This window comes from Dicentrarchus labrax, unplaced genomic scaffold, assembly GCF_905237075.1.
Source record: "Dicentrarchus labrax unplaced genomic scaffold, dlabrax2021, whole genome shotgun sequence".
NCBI classification, from domain to species: domain Eukaryota; kingdom Metazoa; phylum Chordata; class Actinopteri; family Moronidae; genus Dicentrarchus; species Dicentrarchus labrax.
In genome coordinates, this window is record NW_026136714.1 from 7,398,805 (window position 1) to 7,425,304 (window position 26,500).

The 26,500-nt window shown below is 39.7% G+C and overlaps 1 protein-coding gene across 3 annotated transcripts in view; it reads right to left on the reverse strand.

Annotated features, from left to right (window-relative positions):
• Positions 1 to 8,243: 8,243 nt before the first annotated feature.
• adgrv1 (adhesion G protein-coupled receptor V1) overlaps positions 8,244 to 26,500 on the reverse strand; it is a 110,543-nt gene continuing 92,286 nt past the window's right edge. For all 3 annotated transcript variants that reach the window (XM_051423724.1, XM_051423725.1, XM_051423723.1), the window contains 4 exons: positions 21,820 to 21,941; positions 14,948 to 15,133; positions 12,847 to 13,024; positions 8,244 to 8,745 (listed from right to left, as the gene is read on the reverse strand). In XM_051423724.1, the coding sequence (XP_051279684.1) occupies positions 8,627 to 8,745; positions 12,847 to 13,024; positions 14,948 to 15,133; positions 21,820 to 21,941 (605 nt within the window). In that variant the 3' untranslated portion in view covers positions 8,244 to 8,626. The remainder of the gene's footprint in view (positions 8,746 to 12,846; positions 13,025 to 14,947; positions 15,134 to 21,819; positions 21,942 to 26,500) is intronic.

Sequence of the window (26,500 nt, forward strand, 5' to 3'; positions counted from 1 at the left end):
TGTCATCACAGTAATGCTATTGTTCAAGATAGGTCAGTCAGCTTCCCCACCCCCAACCCCTAGGTCCTGCTCTGACTGCCTTGCATTTGACATTTCACTACGAACACACAACAATAACTGATATTGTTCTTGCATGCAGTCAGAGCCTGATTTGGCCGGTTACTCTGCCTCATGCCATGTTGCTGCTGCTGGTGTTCGTGCAGAAGAACTGCTGGATCAAACCAGCTGTGCCTGGCTGAACACACACAGAGGAACCAGTGTGATATGATGACTTTCTCTCTCTCTCTGATGTGTCACTTCCTCTGGTTTGGAAAGGTCACACGTCTCTCCCCTGAGGTCACCACTGGTTTTCACTCCAGCAACTTTTCCCTCTCACTTCCTTCCTCTTTTGCTTAGTTGCTGTCCTTTTCCAGCGATCTGTTGTCTGTTAGCTGTGCCTGAGGATGCTAATAGAACAGCTGTAAGTGATATCTGTCAGCAAGATAACCCACATTTCCACTTATTGTGCTTAGATTGTAGTATTTATAGACTGTATCCTCACCACTGAGGTCAGAAAGTGCTCACTCTCTCCAAGCAAACAACATTTACTAGTTTGAGTGGCAAGGCGATACGTCTTGAATTACTTTGGACTGACGCAAACAGGACTGACCTTTGGAAAATTAAACATAATGACTAAGGTGGCCGGTAACAGGTCTAATGAATGAAAAAGTTCTTAAATTCTGATTCTAATGATCAGTCATAACAATAAAGATGTAATAAACTGCACTGATGGCTCTGAGTAGGGTGCTGATAAGTGTGTGATTATAAAGATGATATTTATGATGTCGGTGGTCATGGTGGTGAATGTGGTGGCCACAATAAATAGCAATGAGAGGATGACAGGAGGGCAGCTATCTCTCCCTCACATGTATTAAGCTGTCACAGCAAAAGAAACTGGTGGGCGATAATCAAAAACTGGTCTCAGCCTGCTCCACTGAGCAATGCACGCCAGGGAGAGAGAGTATGAGAGAGGGAGAGGGACATCAGTTAGAGAGCGTTTGTAACCAACTTTACTCCTTGCCACAGATAGTTGGCAACTCTGAAATACTTTATCAAGGCTTTGCTCGTAATCTGCTTCACTGCATACAAAAGTATGCACACAGTCCCTTTTGTATATATACACACACACACACACACACACACACACACACTGATATGGCTTTGAGCACACATGTGCACACTCACGCACAACTGGGTGTGGTTTATCCAAAGGCAGGTGGTAGTGGTGACAGCACAGCTAGCAGAGACCAGTCCTATGGACTTGACCTGCACTTGAACATCATACTGCTTACAACAAGCAAACAAAAGGTGATACACACAGCTTTGATCTTTTAAAGCTTTTTCATACAAATGCACATTTGGGATGAAAGGGTTGCTAGATGTGTTTCAGATCTGACTCTGATGGTTAGTGGCTCTCAGTAGTGGGGTCTTTGTTTCCAGCAAAACAACTCCTCTGTCCAAACGTGATGACTATTTTGGGGGGGGGGTAAATATATATGGCAACCAGCAGGCTACAGCACCGGTGTCAACTTTCAAGCACATGAAAGCATATATACGACACTCACGCACAGGCATGCACTGAGGGTGATATAGTGATTATCTGCACACATTTTAACATGTGAACATGCATAAACACATGCATGCCCTCATACATTTTTGGTACACACACAAAACAAACAAACAAATACCAGAACATACAGATAAGAACAAACAACAACATGCCTCAAAGGGGACAATCTAGTTGGCTTGCCAACCAGACAACATAGTGACAACAAGACAGAGTGTCATTTGCAGACATGATATGTCTACTCCCCTTGGCTACATACAACCCAGCATTCACGCCCCTCGTTCAGCCATGTTGGCAAGGCCACCTCAGACAGTGTTCCCTTTCACTTTGCAGAATCCCATTTCATAGAGCAGCTAAAGCCTGCAGCTACAGCACACTGTGTCTACTGTAATGTGGCTGAGAAACAATGAAAGGCATCAAAGAAACAACTGGAAGAAATTCTGTTTTTGTGTGTTTTTATTTTCTTTTTGTCTCTACAGTTAAATTTGTCATTCAGGGCTGCTCTGCTACACTCTGCTGTCAACTTCAATCAATCAACCTGCTTATTTCAAAGAACATCTATGATGTCTATGTCTATGGCTCAAGACATCCTGTTTGCTCCAGTACTCCTGGCTACACCTCTGCAGGCTCGCTTTTAATCTGCCTGAACTTTGGAGTCAGTGGACGGAAAGAGTCAAAAGGTCATGTTATCTGACCTAGGTGTCAGCCGCTTCAAATAAAAACGAGAGAACGTCAGACTCTTAGAGAATATGAACGGCATTCAACGGCTCAAGTGCATCTCATATTTTGTAATTAGGTTGGTACAGAGCCTTTGAAGTTAATTTCAAGGGGATGGAATGTGTTTTTGCAAATATGACGTAGAGGGTCAGATGATGTTGGTTTATAACTTTCAGTGGAAAGTAGTTTGAATCTATGGTGAGTAACCATCATACACACATCTGTCACTCTGAAACTGGCTCTTAAAGTTTCAGTGTAAAGACTTTAAATAACACAGTTTACAACTTGACTAATGATTTTATTGGTAAATAAATAATTTATTAATGCTGCCCTACAAAGACAGCGGTAAGACTGAAGTTGACAAAAAAGGGTTTGAAGTTGTCAGGTCAGCCGGCAAACTGTCTAACAGATACAAATGTTGTAATGCCTTGAATTGTGCTATCTAAGATGATTATTATAGCCAAACATACAACATACAACTAACTAACTAAAGAAGAAAATGTTCTTTCAATGTTCTTTCAGTGTTCAATATATTTTTTATAATTAAATACATTAAGATATGTAATTTAAACTGTGCCTAACCACATTAAATTGCATGAATATCACTAATTAAAGCTCAGATAGAAGTTTCTTCTATTTTGCCAAGTAAGCTAGTTAACTTTAGCAGGAGTTTAGCTGGGGTTTTCTCCATCATGACTGGATTTTGCAACTGCTTAATTAGTTATATGGGGGAACAAACTGAATTAACAAGATGGATATGTTTTCATTTATTAATTGCAGATAACAGCTAGAGAAAAACAAATACAGCACATTTAAGTGTAGCTCTAGTTAAGGCAAGCTGCTTTCCCCTGGGCCAAGCCTAGCTCCCTTGTGTTCACTTGGTGTCTCCAAACAGAATTTTGTTACTGTGGTATGGCTTGGTTGTTTAGTCGTCAAATGCAAATTGTAAATCCTGTTTTCACAAAAAAAAAAAAAAAAAAAGAATTCCATGGCATTTCTACATAGTAAAATGCAGATGTAAAGATGTTTAATACACTGACTCTTATATACTTCCATATTTGGTTGCAGAGGGCCAAAGTCTTCATATAATCACCCAAGAATAAACACATACTCAAAGCTTTCGAGCAGTGTGACACCACTGGCTATGCTGAAGCCACCAGATACCCTCCAGGGGTTGTTGGTGATGTCAGACGCAGTAAAGCAGTGATGAGTGCAATGTAATTGACGATGGATGACAAGATGGTCTAGGTCACTTTGGCTTGTCAAAGTGTAGAAAGAGAAGCATGTTCTGATCTTATTATAGAAAGGTTATCATTTGCCAACTTAATGAGGGGCAATATAATGTACACATACTGTTTGCTTGCACTTGCACTGATGTAGGGACATATTTGCATTATGTCCTCACAGTGCTTGTTGTCTGTACAATAAGCACAGAGAGGACAAGATGCAAATATGTACCGACATCAGTGTACGTGTGTGTGTGTGTGTGTGTGTGTGTGTGTGTGTGTGTGTGTGTGTGTGTGTGTGTGTGTGTGTGTGTGTGAAATGACAGATGGGAAGATACCTCAAACATATGCAAACACATGTACAAAAGGACACTCTCCTCAGTCAGCGCTCTCATTTAAACATGTTTACTTTAAACCTCTCTCCTCCCATTATGCAACTGACGAATAAAGTTTCTGCTGACTTGGTGTCCTTCCTTTTTTTTGCCCTGTGGTGCATTTCAGGGAAGGCTGACAGGAGCATGGGGAATGTAGTAAGAGTACAAGTGCCATGTGCGTAATACACACATTCAAAATGCTTACTAGCAGTATAAATCATCCATATTTGAACTTGACTGATTCTGAGGTTGTGAATGTAGACAGTAGTGCTTGCTCAACTGTCTCTGTGGGACATAAAGAACTGAAAGAGTTCAGGCAGAGTCTCTGGCATGTTCTCTGTGTATGGAATGAAACTTCTGATGTTATCTGTTCGGAAAGATCTTGCCATGCCTGTTATGCATGTGCACCATACTTAATCAATAAAGTAAGGTATGTGTGTTAGGTACAGTTCATCTGGCTGTATCTGGTGCATTACTACTTCTCAATTAGATCTTATCTTGAATGTCTTATAGTTCTCTTTTGTTAATTGAATTTCTAAAAATCAGCTTCCATACCCTTCAAATTACCTAAGCTGTTGCAAGCAAGTTATAGATTATCTGACAGACGTCACAGGGGGATGATTGGTTGATCAAATTACAACTTCTAGTGAGGTTTGTTTTAAGTTATTAGATACAGTCTGCTACACAGTGAGACTTTGAGTGCACAAGATGTGCTGCAGTAACCTTCTTGCATGTGCTTTTTTACTACAAGAAGCCTGAATTATATGCAGCAGATCATTTAAAAAGAAAAAAAAGGATGTTAACCTGGGCAACACGTAGCACACGTTAACTTTGCGTGCTTCTTTTCCCCTGCCTTTGCCTTTTTCCCCATCACTCAGCACCATTGTGGCTCCTGACTCACTGTCTGGCTGTACTGATTCAACTGACGAAGACTTTTGCCGCCAGGCTTTATGTGTGGAACTGGGTCACTCTATTGTAGTCTGAGACGAAGGTGAGGTGTTGCATGTTGCATTAAAAGGTCTGACTAGTTTATATTCACTCAAGCTGTATACTTATTCAGAGCCTAAAGAATTAAAGGAAGGTTTCCTTACACTCATTATGCTGTAGAGAAAAGAGCAAGTGAAAAGCTGACATTATCGTGTTTCCGAAATTCACACTCTTTCCATTGAATTTAAAGAATGATGTAATCCATGGAGATTGTTGTTGTCATAATAAACTTTAGTTGAACGTCATTGAACATATATGAATGAACACAATGTAATTTCTCATTGTTTGATGGTGTAACTTCATCTCTGCGTCTGAAAGACATTCATCTTTCTCGAAACGTTCCCAACGAGGCCAAGCAACCTGTAGAAAGACAGAGGTGGCGATAGTTTCTAAAATAGGACGAGTGATGGGAATCTGTGCTCTTTTCAACACCCTGTGTTTTGCTGTCTTCACTCCCCTTCTCTTCCCTTTTATTTTGTCACACAACCTTGTGTTGAGGATGTGGTGATTCACTGAGAGCAAAAAGTGCAGAGTCATCATCTGAGTATCCATACGGACAGACAGCAAATGAGTGTGAATCAGCTATTGCCTGGTTGTCTGCTGTCTTATCTCTATCGTTCCCTCTGGGCACAGACAGATAGAGAGGGCACACAAGCGAGAAGAGACCAAGGACTTTAACATAAACATGTTTGCCTCCAGTCTTGTTTCTCTGGGACCAAGGCCGTTGGGTTGGGACATCAAGCTGTTTCCTGTGGCTGTTAAATTATACCCCGTACGGCTAAGATAGATGATTTAGATAGTTTGAACTCTTTTACTAAAGCTCTGAGCATCTCATCTGAGACTGTGAAGTGCTTGCAGAAAAGTTCTATTACTTTCATATCAGCCACCAAATCAGTGACTCACAAATCTGAAAATGTCTTTGAGACATCCTGCAATCAGGAAGAACCAATTCCACAACAGCCATTATACATTTAATCATATCTAACCCTTCAGTTAAGGTTCATTCTTGACCTTGGAAATAGTAGCTTGAAGGTGATTCTTATCATAAGATGCTTGCTGTTTAACCACAAAAAAAGTGTCCTTTTCACACATCAACTGGAATACGAAAAATGGATAACTGGAAAGGCTCTGCTACGCTAAATGGAACAGAACTAAATAGTGTCATTGACAACACCTGTGATTCCCCTACTATTTCATGTCAGCAAGATGGCTTTACAGGTGCTGGTAGATTGATTTTGTTACTTTTGGACAGAGCCAGGCTAGATATTTCTCATCATTATGCTAAGTTAAGCTAACCATCGCTTAGCTCCAGCATCATATTTAGTGTCAATTTTGGTATCAATCTTCTCATCTAACACTTGGCAAGAAAGCTGATACGTGTTTCTCCCAAAGTGTCAAACTATTTACGAATGGACCCAATGGGCACTTCTAAAAAGTTCCCAGTGGAACTGATGTGTCTGAGCTGTTGAGAGAGACTATCTTTGAACAGTGGTAACCATTCCCCCATACACAACCACCTATTATATAATTATATTATGTTAAACAATGACTGCTCCTTATAGGCAGCTGATGCGCTTTTTAAGACTTGACATTTATTAAGGTTCATAAACTAATCTAAGCCTGATACCTAGTCAAACACTTGACCTCCAGCATCAGATAAGATTGTAACTATACTGAACACTGTGGTTAATAACACAACAAAAATATGCCATGTGCCCTAGGTTTCATAGTAGTCAGCAGTTTTTAATACAGCAGTTAATTTAGATGTCTATCAGCAGGCCTCACCAAAGGGTCTGGAAGCCTTTGTGTTTATTTAGCAGCAGATCCATTTCCCTTGTACTCTTCATAAATGTATTATGTTGATTGTTCCTTGTCTCATTAACAGTGATGTCATAACGCAGTCTACAGGCAATGCAGTTCACTCTAATGGATACATAATGGAAATATGTCGGAGGTGTAATGTCGCCATGATGACAGCCTGCAATAATGCATCGAAATTAATTGCTTGTGTCTTAGCTGCTCTTCTTGGAAGGAGGTAAACAATGGAACTGGTCTATTAGAAATGCTAGTGCCTTGTTAAATGAAGTAATGACTTCTTTGCTTTCCTTTGCTTAATGTTTTCCTTCAAATCCCAGAGGAAAGACTCTTGCTGATGGTCAGAGGATGTGTCTCAAAAGCGATGTAATCATTTTGCAGAAAACAGAGACACTAGACATTGTTGCTTTTGGGGATCTGATATGATTTGTTTAAGGATAGAAGTTATTTCAGAAACACCCACAGTTTGCCTGCTGCCTTGCCCTCGGGAGCAAAAAATTGCAACAGTTGTGCACAAAAAAACAAAAATAGGGAAAAATAAGAGTTCTGCACCTCCAGCCACGCTATCTCTCCCACTACAATGAGTGGGGAGAGTAGGATCAATAAGTTTTATAGATTTTAGAGCTAGGAAATACAGGCTCTGATTCACCTCCTAAATAAAAATAAACTACTTTCTTTTAAAGAAGAAAACTTTCTTCCCTCTATAGTCTAACCACTTTTGTCTACAGGAAGGAGAATTAAGTCATTAGCCAGTGGGAGGGAGGTATATAAAGAAATATTTTATAGCTGGTACCTTATTGTCAAAATATCTTCAAGCAGTGCACTCATATCATTCTATTGCTGCACTCTCATTATATGTTGGGATTTTGACCTCAACCACCTACAATGAACCTGGGAGGGTAGCTGTAACGACCAAGCAATGCTGTCAGGGGCAACAAATGGATGGATGGATGAATTCTGCTTCTCTTCAGTCAGTGTCTCTTCTCTTCCTTTGGTTTTTGTGAGAAGAGAAGCAGTAAAAGTAACAGCCTCTCGTGCAACCAGTTAAGTTCAGAAGCCAAGTTGATGTAGGACAGAGGTTAAAGGTCGGTGCACAAGTCAAGTAGACATTGGATTCCAAGAGGTTCAAAGCTGCTGTCAAAGTTAAAAGGGGGATTCTTCACAGAGCAGATCAAAGACAAGCACTGGTATGGTGTTAAGTGAAATAGGTTCAAACATGACTGAAGAGCGTATATAATTCTTTTACAGTATTTAAAATATTCTCCACACTCCTCTGCTCTCCATATCTTACACTTTTCTTATTTTCAGACTCTCATTCATTTCAGTCAGACCTCTTCCTGGTTTAAAACCAGTCTGTGAATATCCTGTGAGGCGGTGATCATTCACACAAACCTTCCTCCGTAAGGGTGTGACCACTGATCCCAGTGACTCACTTACATAACCATGAGAGGCACCCACTAGTAAACTGCTTGTTTGACAGGTTATTAGCAAGAAAAATTTAATCAGCACAGCTAAATGTAAAATATATGGTAAATCATTTATTAACAATGTTACACAATTTCCATCCTCAGCAGCAGCAGTAGTTCTGCTGAGGGCACATCTGGCTATCTCATTTGCTATATGTCTACAGAAAAAAAAAATCAAAATATACATTCAGAAACAACTCCATCAAGGACTTAAAAAAAATTAATTTAGTAAAACATTTATGTATAGGTTCATATATATATATAAAAAACAGATGTACAGTAAAAATCACATACAGTATCAAACATCTATATGAAAATGTTCTATTCAAAAAACTGTGTTTTAGTGCAAAAGCATTTTATAATATAAAAATACTGTGTTGTAATTTTTTCTGATATAAGGAATAGAGGACATGGGATCTGTGTGAGGTGAAGAGGTTAAAGGTGTGTGTCTGCAATGGGGATTCGTCTCAGCTCAACTATTTGCGAGTTGGCTACGCTCCCTCCGTCGTGGCTCCCAGGGATGGACTCGTTATCGCTGACATTGAGGCCAGTCCCTAAAACAGACAGAAGAAGTTACATTACACTTCAAAAACTTGATCCTTTATTGGATAGGACAGCTTGACAGGACAGTTGAGAGAAAGAGGGGATGACACATAGCAAAGGGCCACATGTCAGACTCAAACCCATGGCCACTGCAGCAAGGATTCAGCCTTGTTACAAGGGGCGCCAGCTCTACCAAGTGAACTATAGGGCAACTTTCTTCAGTTCTTCATATATTACATATACCTTAATACTCAACAGTAGTGGACCACCTAATATGCACAGTTTCATCAATTCAGTGCAAAAGAATTCACACTGACATTTGTCTTTTATTGCTAATATCGTATTATGTAACCGATACTACATGTCCTAATCTCTGTGTTATAGGACAGCATGCCGTACTGTGTCTGATCAGTCATGGTAATAAAGGGAGCAGACTGACAGACTGATGAAAGAGTGGAAGTAGGCAGTGAAACAAAGTAAATCATTATGAGTCGCAGGAAGGCCTGTTGGTAAAATGTGACTGCATGTAACGAGTAGTAAACACATGCTCAGTAGTGCTATATGGTAATACTCAAAATCATATTTCCATATGTAAAAATAATTTGGGCTCTTTACTGTGGATTCTATACAACAGTAACCAAGCCATGTGTACTATTAATGTTCAACAAGAACTATAGTTAACTCTATCAAGAGGGTTACTATTTGTTTTCAGTGCTGTTTGTTTCTCTGTCTATTTGTTTGCAGAATATACTGAGCGCTTCCAGAGTTCAATGTGTCGATAACAGGTCAAGAAACAAGAGATAACTTTTTGTGTGGATTCAGCAACTGTGGAAAGAATTTCTCCAAATTGTGAAAACATTTTCACTATTCTTACCCGAGCTACTGCACTTACTTGAATAAATATCAGTAGATGTACTTTCAAAATTTCACTTATTATTATTATTAGGATAACAAACTTTAAGAATTTGCAGCATTGATGTGTTTTCTTTCTTGAGTATCTAAGGTACTTTTCATCTTGTCTGCTTTATATGAAAACTGTACTGTACTAATATTTATCATATTATTCACTTTTCTAGTGTTTCTATTTTACCATATTATTCAATGTCAGACACTGAATGTCTGTCTATGATTTGATTGAGGTTGTTGTGTAGACACTGGGAACAAAAGGTCCAGGACTTTTAGTAAGTGATTGTATTTATTTATAAATACAACAGAATATTGTCAATAAACCAAAGGTAGGGGCTCTCAGCTTCCATTTTCCTTGGTTGCATTATGCATTAAACTGTAACCTACAGAATAAGGTGATGTATGACTCCTATGACATAACCAGAGGAGCGTCCAGACCTATGATGCTTCATGCAGTCGGGTATGTCAAGGCTCCTTCTAAGGCTGAGTGATAAGAAAAAGCTTCCCCTTAACAGTAAAACCAACACGTTAATGATCAACTCTCAGTCGTACTACGCAGACTACATGTGCTGTAAGTACGTATGCGCTTCTTTGTGTGTTAATAGTTCACTACCAACTGAAGTGTGAAGACCCTCATTACGGCACTACTTACTGACCCCTGTCAGGAGTTGCCCTATTATGTAATTCTGATTAGCGAATTATCTTTTCTGCTGACTGACTGGTTGAGATTAAACTAGGTTATAAGTTCAGTGTGACTCGTATGGAGAAAGAGAAGTTCAGAGGTCAGCAGGGAAAGTGTGAAATGGAAGAATAACCTTGTGACTGGTAGAGCAACAAGTTGAAAAATTAAGTTTTAAGGATTATAAATTTAACGGAAGATTGCTTTTACAAAAATCTAATTTTCAAGTTTGCATTCTATTTTCCACACAGCAAAGATCAAGTGACTGCCTGACAGTTATATTTTCTTGAGGCCACGCCAGAGACCTGCAAGGAGCCAACTGATTTGACTTAATTAAATCTCGCAAACTTGCCTCTATGCTACACTGAATAATATTACTTCATACTGCTGACTTTGCAGATAAGGGGACCAATAAATTCCCTGGCTTGTTTGCTGCAGCCTCAAGGCTATTTAAGGTTGAACACCACACTGGCTCAGGACAGCAGGGGGAGAGGTCATAAGAATAGCGAGCAGAGACAAATGCTGCAACTGTCTACTTGTTTACTTGAGATGGAGAGGGACACACGTATGGACACACATACACCTCTGGGTCTGATTTATGCTGTCATCACATGATCAATGAGAGGATACAAGGTTATCTCATTCCAAGTTTTTTACTTAGTGTAACACTAGCCTCTCAGTCTAATCCGCGTTTATTAACACCCGTAAGTCTCTCAAACTCACACCTGCTCGGAAGGACTTTTAATTCGGCTATCTCCATGGCTGCAGGTTTTGTTTTTCTGAGATGCATGCTAGCAGATCTCAAGTGCTGCTGCATATAGGATAATCAGGTAGGCAATCCAGGCCCCCCAAAAAGTTGTAGGAAATTTAATATTAAAAGGCCTTTATTTATTGTAGTAGCTAAATCATATAAAAGGCTAAACATGTTCGGCCTGTAGTTTTTCATTTGTTTAAAGCCCTGACAAAGGTTTAGACTTATTTTTTTAATGATTTTGCCACTACAATTAAAGGATTGTACAATCATCGCCTTTTTCTTGCACTGAGCTACCTGAGCAAACTCTGTAAGGCTTTAACAAAGTAAAGCTTGATGTTAGTTTCAAGATTTAAAACCCTCTATGACCGCAACAGGACAACCTTCTCTGCAAAGTCAAATGGAACCTAACGACTAAAACTTTAATCAGCTCAAAAACATCAGGAGCCTGGCATCGCTCAGTAATTGTTAATGATTAATTCATTTTCCTTGAAAGTTATTTCTCTTCTCGATAATCTCAACCAAGAAATTCAATGTGACCTGACTCAGCCCCATAACTGTAGGGTCTTATCAGGTCGGTCTGTCTGTCTTCACTACATATCTCTTATCTCTGCCAGATCAACCACCATATGGAGGAGCAGCTCTTTCCATGATGTGAGACTAAAACTGACTGGGATATACAGTACTTAAAGCCGAGTTGAATGGCAGCAGGAGGACTCATTATTGTTGGAGAGTAACAGGGACTGACAATGATCTGTACAGCAATACATAACCAAAGAATACCAATCAAATCCAGGGATGAGAACCAGACAGACAACAATTTCCATTATAAATCCAGCCTCAATGCATTTATGTCTTTTAAAGGTCAGGTTGCTGGCTGATGCTATGTCTCAATTAATTGTCTTGTGTTGTGTTTAATGCTGTTTGGCCACGTATTTTTAGTATTATTTTTATTCGTTTTGATTTCAAAAACATTTCAAAATCAATTTCAAAAGTTCAACAACATGACTGACTCATTCATTTCCAGAGCTGGAGCTACAACAAGAACTTAACTAACTTAGAGTGCATGGAACACTGTAGGAACAGTGAATAAATAAGATGTATGTTGTAAATATGAGGCTACAGCTGATTCTCAAATTTGATTCCGCAACATTCATTCAGTATTAAGTTATATCTTGTACTGATTTAAAAGTCACACAATACAGCTTATACATATTAACCATTTAGGCGAGATTCTGTCTGCAGTGTAAGACCTTCACTTTATCAGAATGGTTATTTTTCAGGTGTGTGAAAATTACTCCAGTGGAGTCCTTCACTTTCTGGCAATATCTCACATTAACAGCAGAGTAGTGCCCCGCTGTTGTGACGCTCCTGTTGGCTATTGTCCAGCTGGGCCTAATTCTTATTCAGACACCGAGGAGCAATTACTCAGTGATCTGAAAGAGTGAGGAGATGACTGTGTGTGTGTGTGTGTGTGTGTGTGTGTGTGTGTGTGTGTGTGTGTGTGTGTGTGTGTTGGTGATATATCAGTGAGCAGTTTGGGACCTCAGCTCATGAAACATTGATGGCAACAGAGAAAGAATGGTTTCCATGGCAGCAGAGAGATTTAATATATATATATATATAGATATATAGGCTATACATATCTATCTATCTATCTATCTATCTATCTATCTATCTATCTATCTATCTAGATAATTAATTAATGTCCTGAATCATGTACACATTATAAATGTGTGAGTGTGTAGTATATCTGCATGTTGGTGGGATGCTCACCAGTTTTTAAGGCAAATATTAGGTCGTCAAACTCTTGAGACTCCTCGTCAGCAGTGACCAGGTTGGTGTTGATGAAGCCTCCCTCGGTGGTGTACGTCCCCATCACAGGACTGGGTTTAAACACACTGCTGGGCTGACTGCTGGGCCGCAGCGACGCTCTTTCCCAGTCAGCTGACACCTAAAACACACAGATACACAAATAAAGCTATATGAGCACATGCAGTTAACATTCACTATCACATACTTTTTTATGTCGATACATGTAGTTGTTAAGCTACAGATTAGTTCAGTATCATTAACTTCACATGAACGAAGGGCAACATCAGGCCGACCATCCTCATCATCAGTAAACTCACACAAACACACAAAAAATACACACATTATGCATGTTTAATTCAGAGAATGGCTGTGTCTGTCAGCCGTGTAATCATGTCTGTGAAGAGTCAGGGTCAGGCAGAGTGCATGTTGTCCAAGCACCCCGAAGGGTTAAGGCCAACCCACAGGGTCACAGTAGGTTCATTGGGTGAAAGCAAGGTCAGTATACTGAATCAGCCTAACAACGTGGAAATTATGCTGCCGGTACATTTAGACAGATGACAGCATTCTATTTAGAGTCCAAAATTAGCTGGTTTTGGGTTGGGGGGAGCTCTAATTATGCATCCATAGAGAAAATGACAGGAGTGATAAGCAAGAAAAAAGAGAAGAAGACAGAGAGTGAAATAAAAAGTCACTGTAAGGATTTACAACAAAAGCATATCACTGTTTCTGTGTATCTCTCTTTTTTTTTAACTAAAGAACTAGATGAATCCATTATCTCTTGTTCTCCACTGTGTTCATTTATTATGAATGCCTCATCTGTCCATGTAGATGCATAAATATGTATGTGTGTGTATGTGTGTGTGTGTGTGTGTGTGTGTGTGTGTGTGTGTGTGTGTGTGTGTGTGTGTGTGTGTGTGTGTGTGTGTGTGTGAGTGTGAGTGTGTGTGCGTCTACATTGTACAAGCTTTTGAAGCTTGCTGGGCTGTAACCAGTACAGAGCTTCCCAGTGAGGTGAATTAAGCACCACCAGGCACCTCAGATCTGTCGTGTTCACTTTGAGGAGGCGACTCAAATTCAATAAATTAATCCACCCTCAAATTATATTCTTCTATCCCTATTCCAATCTCACTTCAATTTCCTTTCAATCAGACCACTCCACAAATTGACATTCATCTAACTCTCCCATGGCCACCCTAAGCTGCCTCTATCTGCGCTTTTATTGTTCTTACTGGGCTGTAGCCACATCTCAGGGGGGCAAGAGTGTGCTCTCATGAATAAAACAAGATTACTGGATTCTCATGTGGAGAGAGATCGAGAAAGAGAGAGGGAAGGGGGAGTTCCCAGGAGTAATGAAGTTAAACCTGCCCCCTTTCTTGTCCTTCTTTTTGTTCCTCTCACCAGCTTAGTCCTTATAGGGTATTCTCCAGGGACAAGGTTTCTGAGGAGAACTGCTACATAACAACTGCTTGTGTGTGTCTGTACATTATGTTTTCAGTGTGTGCATGCATTTGATTTGCCCGTTTGACAGAAAGGTCACATGAGGAGTTGATATGGGTGTTCGTGGGAGTTATGAAGACTGACCGTTTACGCACACAATTTTACACAGATGTTACATAATCAGCCTCTAGTAGACAGGCCAGAAGAGTGCAAGTGTCCAAGTGAGTGAGTATAAATGTTCTCTGTGGAGTCACGCTCAGCTGATGTGAGAATGTGTGAAGGAGGACCAGGGAATGGACAAATAGAGCCTGGGAATGAGGGCATGGGAAAAAGAAGAGGTATGGGGAGGAAAACTAGGACAGAAGGTGGAACACAGAGACAGAAGGTACAGCTAAGACTGATATATCTTATGTAAAGACATGTTATTTTTTTTTACAAAAGGGGCTATTTTCATAGTTTATTCATTCCTACAAATTATGGTAATATTTTATTTACTCCGTTTCTGAGATACACAAATCTACAAGCAGAAAAACAAAATCTTCCATTCAGTTATGAGATGAGGATATAGGATAGTTGGGAGTCTATCTGATGGCCCTCTAAGCTGTATATGTATGTAGGTTTTTACCTCCTCCATGGCGCTGATGAGATTCTGAGTTGATTTGTTGATGTCGCCCCCTACCGTGGTGGGTCCCCCTCCCTGGTAGGTAGAGTCAGGACCATCATGGCCGGTCATCTCTACTGTGTAACTGGCTTTAGTCGGCCAACACAGCTGGTTGTGCATGACGAAGTACACTGCAAACACATATAAGCCCTGAGGAGAAAAAGGTAAAAATCAGCATTAAGAAATACATTCTCCACGGCTCTGCTAGTTTATCTTTTGCAGAGCTCCTCACCATCATCATCAAATAAGATCAATCTAAAGCCTTTCAGACATAGAATCAGTAACATTGCTGGCTCCATATATAGTTCAGGTATCATGGTTGCTTGTAATACTAGGGATCCTAGCACTGCTTAAATATACAAGTACATATTTTCAAGTTGAAAAACACAAGGATAAATTGTCAACTGTAGTCAAGATGCATTATTATTAAACATTGCATTGCTATTGCTAAAGCTGAACTTCTTTCACATCATTACTAGCAGCAGCACCTCTTCCAGCAGGATTAATGGAAATGACTTCATCATTAAAGCATGACATCATTGGCACCCTGATATTTCTGCTTCCTCCACTTCCTTGTCATTACCAGATCCTCTTGGTCAACAGCACTGGGCTGAGAATTACCCCAAAACACCGGAGTGTCAAATACCACAGGGCCATCCCGTATTTCACAACACCCATCACTGGGCGATGACGGCAGATAGAGATGGAACGCACAAGGCACAAACGTGTGAATGTGTATGCATATGGGTGCACACAACACACACAACACACACAATCCTCACACACAGAAACACATTCAGGCAAATGAAAAGGTTCGATTCATTTGGTCTTCAGATATGCTAATTGTTAATAAATAAAACTAGCAGAGAGAAAATGTTCAATATGTCTGATGAGCAAAGCTTCGTTTCCGACAAGTGACAGTGGTTAAAAACTTCCAAAACTGTCTTACACTTAATGAAAAGCAATTTTGTTACATATTCAAACTACAAAGCTGCGTGTTACTAAACCAGATGCTTCTGTTTTATGTTTAACAGAGCACAGGAAGCAGCAGATCAGACAGCCGATTAACAAAGGACAGTAAAGTTACAAAGCACGCTCCTATATGTAGTAAAGCGATCATCATTACCCATGTAACCGAGGGACATTGACATAGAAAAGGAATTATAAACAGTGCTGATGGTTTCAATCACCATTACCAGGGAGACAACAGGAACTGCAAGTGGAAACTGCGTGTTTATGGGTGCACTGTAAAACAGGACTATCCAGCTTGTAAGAAGGAAAGAAAGGGCAGCAAATAAATAAAACACATGGAACACATAACATATTATTGGCTGTGCTTTATAGTCTGGTGTTCTTTAAAGAGTGAGTTACACAAACTGTCTGTGAGTGCTCACATCCACGTAAATGTGTATGTGTCCATGCTTTAATGTACTTTTGAGGACAAGAGTGAATGAGCTTCAAAGTGAGAAATGTATACTATTTTAGGATTAGGAACTGAGTTTAGTGTTGTAGAATAGAGTGTAGAGTAATTGTACTATCATTACTGTTTAAAGAAGTTAAAGAAGGAAATGAAACTTCCCTGCAGCATAAAACAGTGAACAAAAGCAGCCAGGTGTGTATTCACATACGGGTGTGTACAGTGTGTTGCTATCCATGACTGCAGCTGTGGGTGATTAGCACAGATCATTAGCAGGCTGTGCAGCCTGAGGAACGGGCTTTACTACCATAAGCGTGTTATGTAAGTGTTCCCTGATCACTGGAGAGGCCACGTCTTTAGATATGGAAAGCACAGACCTAAAGGTGAGCAGGAAGGACAGGGAGGAAGGTGGGTCAAGGGGGGGAGCAAAGCTTGGATCAAGAGAAAGCGAGGAAGGGATGGAAGAAACACCACGAGGAGAAACATTTGGAGCCAAGAATGAGAATAAAATTGGATGAACTGTAAATTATTTTCTCATTTGAAAACAACTTGTTTATTTGAATTTGTGTGTACCTAATAATCTTCAGTACTCCTGAAATATCATCCAGGTCACTGTTTCTAACTTTTTGTTTTCCTGTTCAACAACTGAGGGCTGGGAGTGTGGGTGGGGAAGGGTGAGCATCGGTCTGTGTCTGTGTATTTGCAGTGAATGTTTGTTATGTAATGCTATTTTTGTGTTTTGTTTTGTATTTGTGTCTTTAGGACCCCCTAGAAAATTAGATGCTGCTTTTTAATAAATTCAAATATAAAGAGGAAAAGAACAGCTAGAGTAGTGTATTGTCTGTGCGGGGTAAAAGGGACAAGGAGACAAAAAAAAGTAGCGATAATAAGTCCACAAAGTCTTGAAAACTGACTTATGTGTGAGTGATAATTATTATCACTCACACATATTAATATTGGGGGACAGCGTCATTTTTGTTTAAAACTGAATATATGATCTAATATTCCCTTCAATCCTAACATGAAAAAGTATGTTTTGTTGTGTGGAAATCATTTTCTGTGCTCATAAAAGCAACAGATCTATTTCCCCTAAATCCTAATTCTTTGCAGGCTTCACACAGCCAACTGCATGTGAGTGGACACCCATAGGCCTGGGTCTTCGATTCTATAATAACACACAGATATCCTGTGTCCTATTTTTAGGCGAGTACAAAGGTTCAATGAGGAAACGGAGGTGGAATTAAACTGTAATGGAGCATGGTGCTGTTTCACTCCTGGATGTTTCACAACGAGGGAAGGTTTATCGGCAGAGGTACCACCGCAGGAGGAGATAATGAGGGGTGGTGCTGTGGTGATTTGATTATTGTCTTCTAATTCAGCCTGATGTGGCACAGATGTGGATCCAGAGTAACAGTGTGGTACAATGGAAAATGAGGGATAGAAGCAAAACAGATTTAAAAATCTGTGGATTAAAAAGTTCTGTAAACCATTGCAAATATGATCAGTTTCACAGTTTGGTTCTATTAAATACCCCACTCGATGGTTGCTTTCTAAAAAACACAGTGCTCAATAACCAAAGAGTAATCTGTTTTCAGCAACACATATACAGTCTTGCACAGCTGTAACATCTGCAGCTGTTTAATGGTGTTCAGTAATCAGCTGTTGGAAGGTGTGCCACACAACCACATCAACAACAACACCAAGGTAAACATGGAAAATTCTCCTAATGGAAAATTCACAGCATGAAGGAAACAACAACAACTGCCCTACTCTTTGCAGCAGAGACCTAAAGTATAATGACTTGCAACCTTTAGGCTATGGAACAAAATGGAAAATGATCACATTAAATACCCGAATAAAGGATAAGATAGCATGTTTAAATAAGCAGCTAGTGGAACTATTAAATATAAACATATAAACAGGTGGTTATGCAGCATATTAGCCTGTACAGTCCGCAAGTAAGAAGTTTGTTAACCTCTTTCGCTAATTAAAATGTTTCAACATTGAGTGCAGTGATTCAAATAATGATGTGAAAGTAAAATTACATTTCAGTCTAGTTATCAAGCTAGTCCTGAACGGGTGACATGAAATCTAATCTGAAGAGATCAGGCGAGGGTAAATTTGTAAATGGATGTGACAATCATCACAACCTTTAGTTGAAGTCTTCTTGTGCAACAGTTTTTAAAAGCATTCTGTAAATAGCACTTTAATCAGAACTTCTTGCATTGGCACTGGGACACATTAACCCAGACGTGAACATCTTTCATATATCTTTGAAGGCCTGCATCTGTTCAAATTTCTCTTCAAGGTGTGCAGAGTGTTCGATGAGAAGTACATTTTTAGGTTTTTTTATCAGGATCCCATTTGCTTTCATTAAACTTTCATTCAGTCAGTAATGGAAGTCCCAAAAGAACACATAATGTCAACCCTCTTAATGCAACTATTTTCCCCTTCATAGTTAAATAAATCAAACTCGCTCCATAAAATGTGGGTGCAGACACACACAAATCTTATTACAACCATGCTTGGTTCAAGGCAAAAGCATCTCCATCAACACAGTGTCTTTCCTCAGCCGTGCTTTGTGGAAAACTGGGTCAGACGAGTTTGTTTACTGCTAATCATTGTCCTTGTCCTTTACCTGTCCATTCCATTTGGATGAATCCTTCTTTATTCTTACTGCAGAGCCAGACCAAACCCCAGAGACTGCTGTTTTAGTCTGAGCTTTAAGGCTGCAATGTAGGAGCTAGCATTGAAAATCAATTGCCATACCTCTTTCCTAAGAGACTTCATTTAAAGAATGCTGAGCTGAAGTTGGCTACAAGTGTCAAATTGTCGCTAGGATGTGTCCCGCCTGATGCCAAGAGAAAACTGGATGCAATGGGAGGCAATCTATTTGGCAGGCATGAAGTCCTTTTATGTTGTATTTCTCCGCTTTCAGTAGAAATGCAGCTGATTACCAGCAGCAGGAGACTTTTGTCATTGTGTGTGTGCAAATAGATGCCTGTATGTTTGTGTTTTTTGTGTGGACATTGGAGGATTGGAGGCAGAGAACTGGGAGTCCTTGGGGGCCTACATCAATGATAAGAACACTTTAAGGTCACTACAGCAGGAACAAAGGACTAATTTGAAGTGTTCCTACAGGATTAAGGCAGGATTTTTACCTTGGCCAAAAGAAAACTGAAACTCGTGTCTAGAAAAGCTGTAACATTGATGAGATTTAGGAATGTAATAAGTTAATGATCATTTAATTTCTCAGGACAAAAAGGAGTGTGTCGTAAATGTAATTTGATAAAAATCTAAATAAAATTCTTAATGTCCTCTAATTGACAAACATGGTCATATAACTAAAGACCAGTGACTTTAAAGAGCACCAGCACACTATTGGCCAGATGAAGAAACTGACCACATGATGTCAGAGAGTGGGACAAACTCTATTGGAACTCATAAACAAGTGCTAAGTGCGACATCGCCTGTTGGCGTTGACATCACTTCTCTTCATTAGTCACTGTACCAACAGGAGAAGTTTACTTTGGTGCAACACTGTTGTCTTTTGCATGTGGACGCCACATATCACCACAGGTTACCACAGACCTCTTATGGCACACTTTACAGGCAGGTGGTGTCTCTCATAAGATGACAGAAGAGACCACAAACATTTAAAGACGAGACAAGAAAGAAAATAACCTATTGTACCAAAGAGAGAGGGGTCGGGAGAGCTTCCTGGACATTATTGAGTCGCTCAAGTTGCAAAACATTTCTACACAACTACACTCCTGAGCCGCTGAATTAACAATTTAAAACGATAAATAGATTCTAGCTTTGTAAGTCCAACACTATTTTGGATTTAAGCTACTGATGGTCATGTGATACTGTATGACTATAAAAAATATACTTGGTTAGATGGTTTAGAAGCTCTCTAAGGTTAGGAAAAGACCAGTTTCACAGCAGGCTTTGTCAGTGAAACAGTTTAGTGATAAAGCTCCAGTGCATAACATTTAGGAGGATATTGGCTGAAATGGAATATAATATTCACCTTTCATTGAGGCCACCATGTTTCTACAGTATCCAAGAATGGTCACACCAAACACTGGCTATAGATAGGGCCTTTTGCATTTTTTCTGCAGTTTTGAAGTCTAAAACACAAGACTAATGCACACTTTTGTCATCTGTACATCAGAACAGTGAGTCTTATATAAGTTCCATAACAGATATGGCCACAGAGAATTAAATTCTCTACTAGAAATTGCTATGAAATACTGAAACCAGAAGTACAAGAGGAGTTCAACCTATAATCATTGATAATTGTCTGCTATCTAACTCTTTGAAGTTACAGTAGATAGCAGTGCAAAAGTTTGGGTTTTCCAGCTGTTAGGAGATATTTGGTGATAAGAGTTATCTTGTGCCTCATTAATGTCCCGTCTTGGCCTTGTCTCCGCAGATACTTAGAGCACAGAGTCGGAGGAAAGACAGGGAGAAGCAAATTAAGAGAGAGGCAAACAGACAAAAACACAATTGGAAAGCAGATAGAGAGAGAGAGATGGCAGTGAGAGGCTTCAGTGAGACGTGACACAGTGATAACCCTGCCTCGCTCTACACTCCTGAGGCTCTTCTTGCTCGGCCTTGCCAACACATCAAAGCTGGGCTTCAAAGTGGGATGAAGTAGCCTTCATCACAATCTCACTCTCTAAGTCAACAAAACATCAACACACACACACAAGCACACTCATATACATGCCTGTACACACACATGCACCAGTCTAGTAGCCTAATTCATCAATATTTTATTTGTGGTAACCTTCAGAAAGCCTTCTGATATCACAATCCTTGAAATGCAAATACAATGAGCAAATACCACACGGAAGAAGAAAATAATCGATGTTAATCCAAAAGTACATATCCTGATATTATTACTGAAGCCGTAGCACACTCTAAATCCCCACGTGTTCTCATGTACAGACTCAAAACAGCAATATTTTGCGTTGAGGTAATTTGGAGATTTGGGAGCAGCATAACAAAATGAGAGAGTACCTTTAATGCTGTCAACTCAAGTCAAATCTAATAAAAGACTTCCTGCAAATTCAAAATCCAAAACAATTCAAGCTTGAGGGTGCAGATCGAAACATTTCTTTACATTAGTTTCACTTCCTAACGCTGCACTGGGGACATTAACAAAGATGACAACTTAAATTTATGTTGATGGTAATTAATAACAAAACCAATGATTAGATTAAGAAAGAAAGACCAGTGCATTCGTCTTTTTTGTGCAATGTACAATCAAGAAGGGACTGCAATACAAAATGGGAGATGCTGCTGCTGATCATATGAACAAAACAACTGTACTGGACTATAATGAATGACTAAGTATACACATATGCAAGCAAGTAAACAAAGAAATAGATAAATAAGTTAATGAGCTCACCAGCAAGCAGTTAAAGATGACGTAGAGGATGAGCATCCACAGGTACTTGTAGCCCATATGGAGTCCTGCCCATAACCAGATCAGGGAGATGAGCAGGAACAGGTAGAGAACCAGCGGCACCTCTGGAGCACAAGATAACAACAGAACAGGATTAAAAAACAATATCTGCAAGTTAATGTATCAACAACTACATAAAATACAAAACCGCATTGTATTCATTTTATGACTACTGTAAAATACAGTTGATACGTTTTTATCCTATTTTTAAAAAAAACTCATAATACCTGCTCCACTCTTTGTATGATTGATACACACACAGAGACTTGCTACTTTGTACCCTTTAAAGTATAACATGATTTATGGTTGAATCCAGATGTTGATGCATCATCAGTTACTCGTACAGTTTAGTGTGTTTCTGAATCAAGGGCTGATAACCCCCAACAGTGAGGTAGAAGAGAAGCTTTAGGTGTTATAGCTAGGAGCAGGCCTCAGGAGCTGTTTAATGAGTTCTAATTCAACATTGTGTACAGCGACTTTTCTTCTGCAAAAGTCTTAATGAGTCCATGAGGTCCACATGTGGACTCCAGATTAAAGCCCAAACTAATGATCGCTGTACACTGCTGGAGAGCAGACTGACTGAGAAAAGCTCAAGCTAGCACACATGCAAGCATGCACATGGGGTTGAACTCCCATTTTCCCCACTCCGGGCTTCATCTACTGATCATTTGTGATGCTAATGCTGGTATTGATCTAAGAGCCAGTGTGCACAATTATTTTGTTTGTGTAAATGACAAAGTTTTGTTGGTTTTTGGTTGGTTTTTGAGCAAAAATGGCTCTTTTGAAAGTAAAGGTTGCTGACCCATAGGCTAAGCTGACAATTTGCTAAGATACAGAAATGAGGCTTTATAAAATATATTTCACAAAAATACTGTGCAGGTGTTGTTCTATGGTCTGTGCTAAGCCAATTCTTACAGACGATGCTGGATTGATTACAGTAGATGGCTAAGATGGCCGACTTCCTGTTCTGTGTCAAAGTGCGTGCTAAGAGAAAACTAAAAGGCCCAGGAGGGGGCACTATTGCACCACACCAAAAGGCAGAACCGGCATCTAGCGGTGTAGCTGCAGATTGCAACCCCCTCGCTTCACCCTACAGTATTCGGTTTGTCCCTTTTGGCCTTTGTAGAAACATTTTGGTTCAACGTGACAGACTCCATGGAAGGCGATCTGTGGCGTCTGTAGATATAAAAGGCTCATTCTAAGGTAACAAAAACATAGCAGTTCCTCTATTCAGGTGATTAATAAAAACATAATTATGCATAATATAATCCATTTCTGCCTATAGATCATCATAAACCTTACACACTAACTTCTAAAAAGTGGAAATGTCAGGTGCAAAATATAGGAGATTATCAACAAGGACATAGAAATGATCACTCTGATGAATTTATTAAATTTAAGGGTGCGTAAATGTGGCCAATATTCTTTGTCTAGAGGTAAAACATCTTTGGTCCTCACAACAGGAACACCATGGCTGCTGGGTTATTTTTTCAAAGCACCAACAGAATGCCTTAAAAATAACCTTATGGAGTCATGCCATTCCCATTTTAACAAACATTGTAGCAAGCCTTCATCTTGGCTCACCTCACCACTCTCGTCAGTACGTTAGGGAGTGGGACTATGGTTGTGACTCATGTAGCCCAAGTGAAAGGCATACGTGGCTTAATTTTAATAAATGATCTTCATTAATCAAACACTATTCTAGGTGTTTCCCTCAGTAATTAGCACACCCTTTAAATAGGGCCCTTAAAATATACTCTCAAACCCATGCTATCCAACATTTGCAACAAAAAAGCATACACACATGCTAACTTCATGCTAAAATGCTTACTCCTCCTCCTGCATGCTGTGTACAGTCAACACAAACACACACCACACTGTACACAGCATGCAGGAAAACATTCAAACAGATCTTCCATATTGGGACTGCGTCAAGTGTTTTTAAGATAAAACTAGACCACCAAAAAGTCTTTCTGCACGCGTTTCTAATCTAAGATCTCCTGTACCAACTAGTGTCACTGGTAATCTACTTTCTGTGTGGGCTGATACATCACATACAGCATGTCACGCTACACAAGCAGAAGTGAATAAAATATCACCTCTGACTTCATCTATTAAAGACAGGACAGATACATTTATATTCCTTTTAACCACTGGCCCTTGTGTTATTCATGATTCATTAAGTTAGAGTTCAAGAGAACAGAGGCTGTGGAGACTGAATTAAGGCCACTGACGTATCCTTGGACCTCATCTGTAAGTTCATGGTGTCTTTCTCAGCTTGAAAAATCATTCCCTCTCCTTTTATTAGAACAGCTAATTAGAGAACAAACAAAATGAGAGTTGCCAATCAGGAGCAAACTGATCAACTGTTAAGAGTGAGTCATCACAACAGAGAGAGAGAGTGAGGGAGAGAGGCCTGATAAATAAAGAAGCTCATTACTATCTAGCTTGTTTCCTTCAGGAGGAAATAATGAAGCAGAACATTATGGAAGCAGTTGTTGAAACAAGCAAAAACACTGTCTATTGTGTTAAGATAGTTACAGATAGATAGATACACAAAATGAATGAGAGAAATACATTTTGTCATACTTCAGAAAGTAAGAGACGTTGTCATTAGGTCTGCAATGGCTGTCTATTTATGTGTGTGTGTGTGTGTGTGTGTGTGTGTGTGTGTGTGTGTGTGTGTGTGTTGGGGCCGGGAAGGTGGCTGGAATTTGCTGCGCAGTGTTTCCATTAGTGATCATCTTGCTGCTGAGAACACGATGTACCATTGATAACATTAATTCATGCTCTATACCACGCCATATTTACCATGACCATAGAGAGCGTATGTTATCAAACTGACCGTAGAGAAAAATGTGTACAATAAGATGAATCTAATGTATTAGATAACATGTATTTCAAGGTAACACACTCAAAATCAACTTTATCCCTGACCTACATGCTGACCCTCAAAGTGTGAAATGGATAATGCACCAGTACAAAATGATACTGCTGAGTCACTCCAGCTGTAGTCTACTGATAGGTGTTATGTAGGGCAGACTGTACAGTTCACTTCACTTCACAAGTAGGATGGAAACACAGGGCACGGGGCCCAAGTTTGCACAAAAAGCCCTCACTTAGGTGCCACTTCCACCACCCTGTCACTTCCAACTTCTGCTCCTTATCACACTGTGCCTTTCCTCTGGCTGAACAATATTATACTTTCTTAACAATGTTTCATTCTTTTCAATTTCTTACTTTTCAAGCCTCTCCCTTTCCCTTTGTGACTTATTTCCTGTAAGTCATTATTTATTCTCCCAGTACTATGGTCACTGTTTTCTATTGCTTCAGTATTATTATTTCACACCTAGTCTCCTTGTGCTTCGGGTCTGAACATTCTGTCTTGTTATGGTGTATGTTTGCTCAGAGTCGATAAATCAGCTTAATGAGCTCTGTTGCTTTTCACCATTGTCTTTTCACACTTTCTACTTCTCCCTCTCTCTCTCTCTCTCTCTCTCTCTCTCTCTCTCTCTCTCTCTCTCTCTCTCTTCTATCTTGCACATCTGTCTCCATCTGCTCCCTCCTTGGTTTGCGTTTTCCAACCATGTAAGCACATTCCAGTCTGCGGCCAGGGCAGAGCTCCCACAGTAAGAACAGGTTCCTAAAGCCAAATGGAGACTAAAAGGCAAAGATGGCAAAATGCTGACTGACTGTTTGGCTTGCTACCTCTAAGAAGAAGCAGAAAGAAGAGCAGAGCAGGAACAAGATATCCATAGTTACTGTATGTGTGCATGTGGTTGTATTTGTATTTGTGTAAGCATGCATGAATGTATATGAAAGCCTTTGCAGAAACACATGAGAGGGTCTCTGCTAGTGAGACGCTACATGAGGTCATAGGTGTCTTTCTTTCTGGCGGAGCTAAGAAGTAAACAAACAGTTTAACCCCCAGTAGTGCAATTTCTGCACAAAAACTTGACACGATTGAGCTACTGTTCTCTACAGCAGGACAGGCTGCTGTTTACATTTGATCAGAGCTGGTTCCTGGTGTGAGAAGACAAACTGAGAGGAGAATGTGGGTTCAACAAAAACAGAAGGGCAGAAACTCAAGACGGTGCTGACATTACTGTCACAGAGAGGTCAGCAGCTGTAATAACAACATGTTGCAATAAGTGTGTGCTGAGCGCTCACAAACACCCTATATACAAGTAATGTGTGTCTGAGCTAAGTGTGAACATATAGTTTTGTGTACTTTTGTGACAACAGAAAAACAACGAAGAACTATAAGAAATTCATAAGTAAATACAGAAATTTACAAATAAAAGTGGTGGAATAAGTATACAACAATATATAAGAATACTCTGTTCCAAGCTAAAGTGCTGCATTCAAAATCTTAGTTTTGTAAAAGAACAGTAGTATTAGCATAAAAATGTACTTAAAGTGTCAAAAGTAAAAGTACTCATTCCGCTCAGAAAACTGCCACTGTAACAGATATATATTACATTATTAGATGTTAATATAAGCAATATTTCACTGTTGTAGCTGGTCAAGGTGCACCTACTTTTAACTACTTTATACACAGTTTAGTTCAGTGGTTCCCAACCTAGGGGTCAGGCCCCTCAATGGGCCACAAGATGAATCTGAG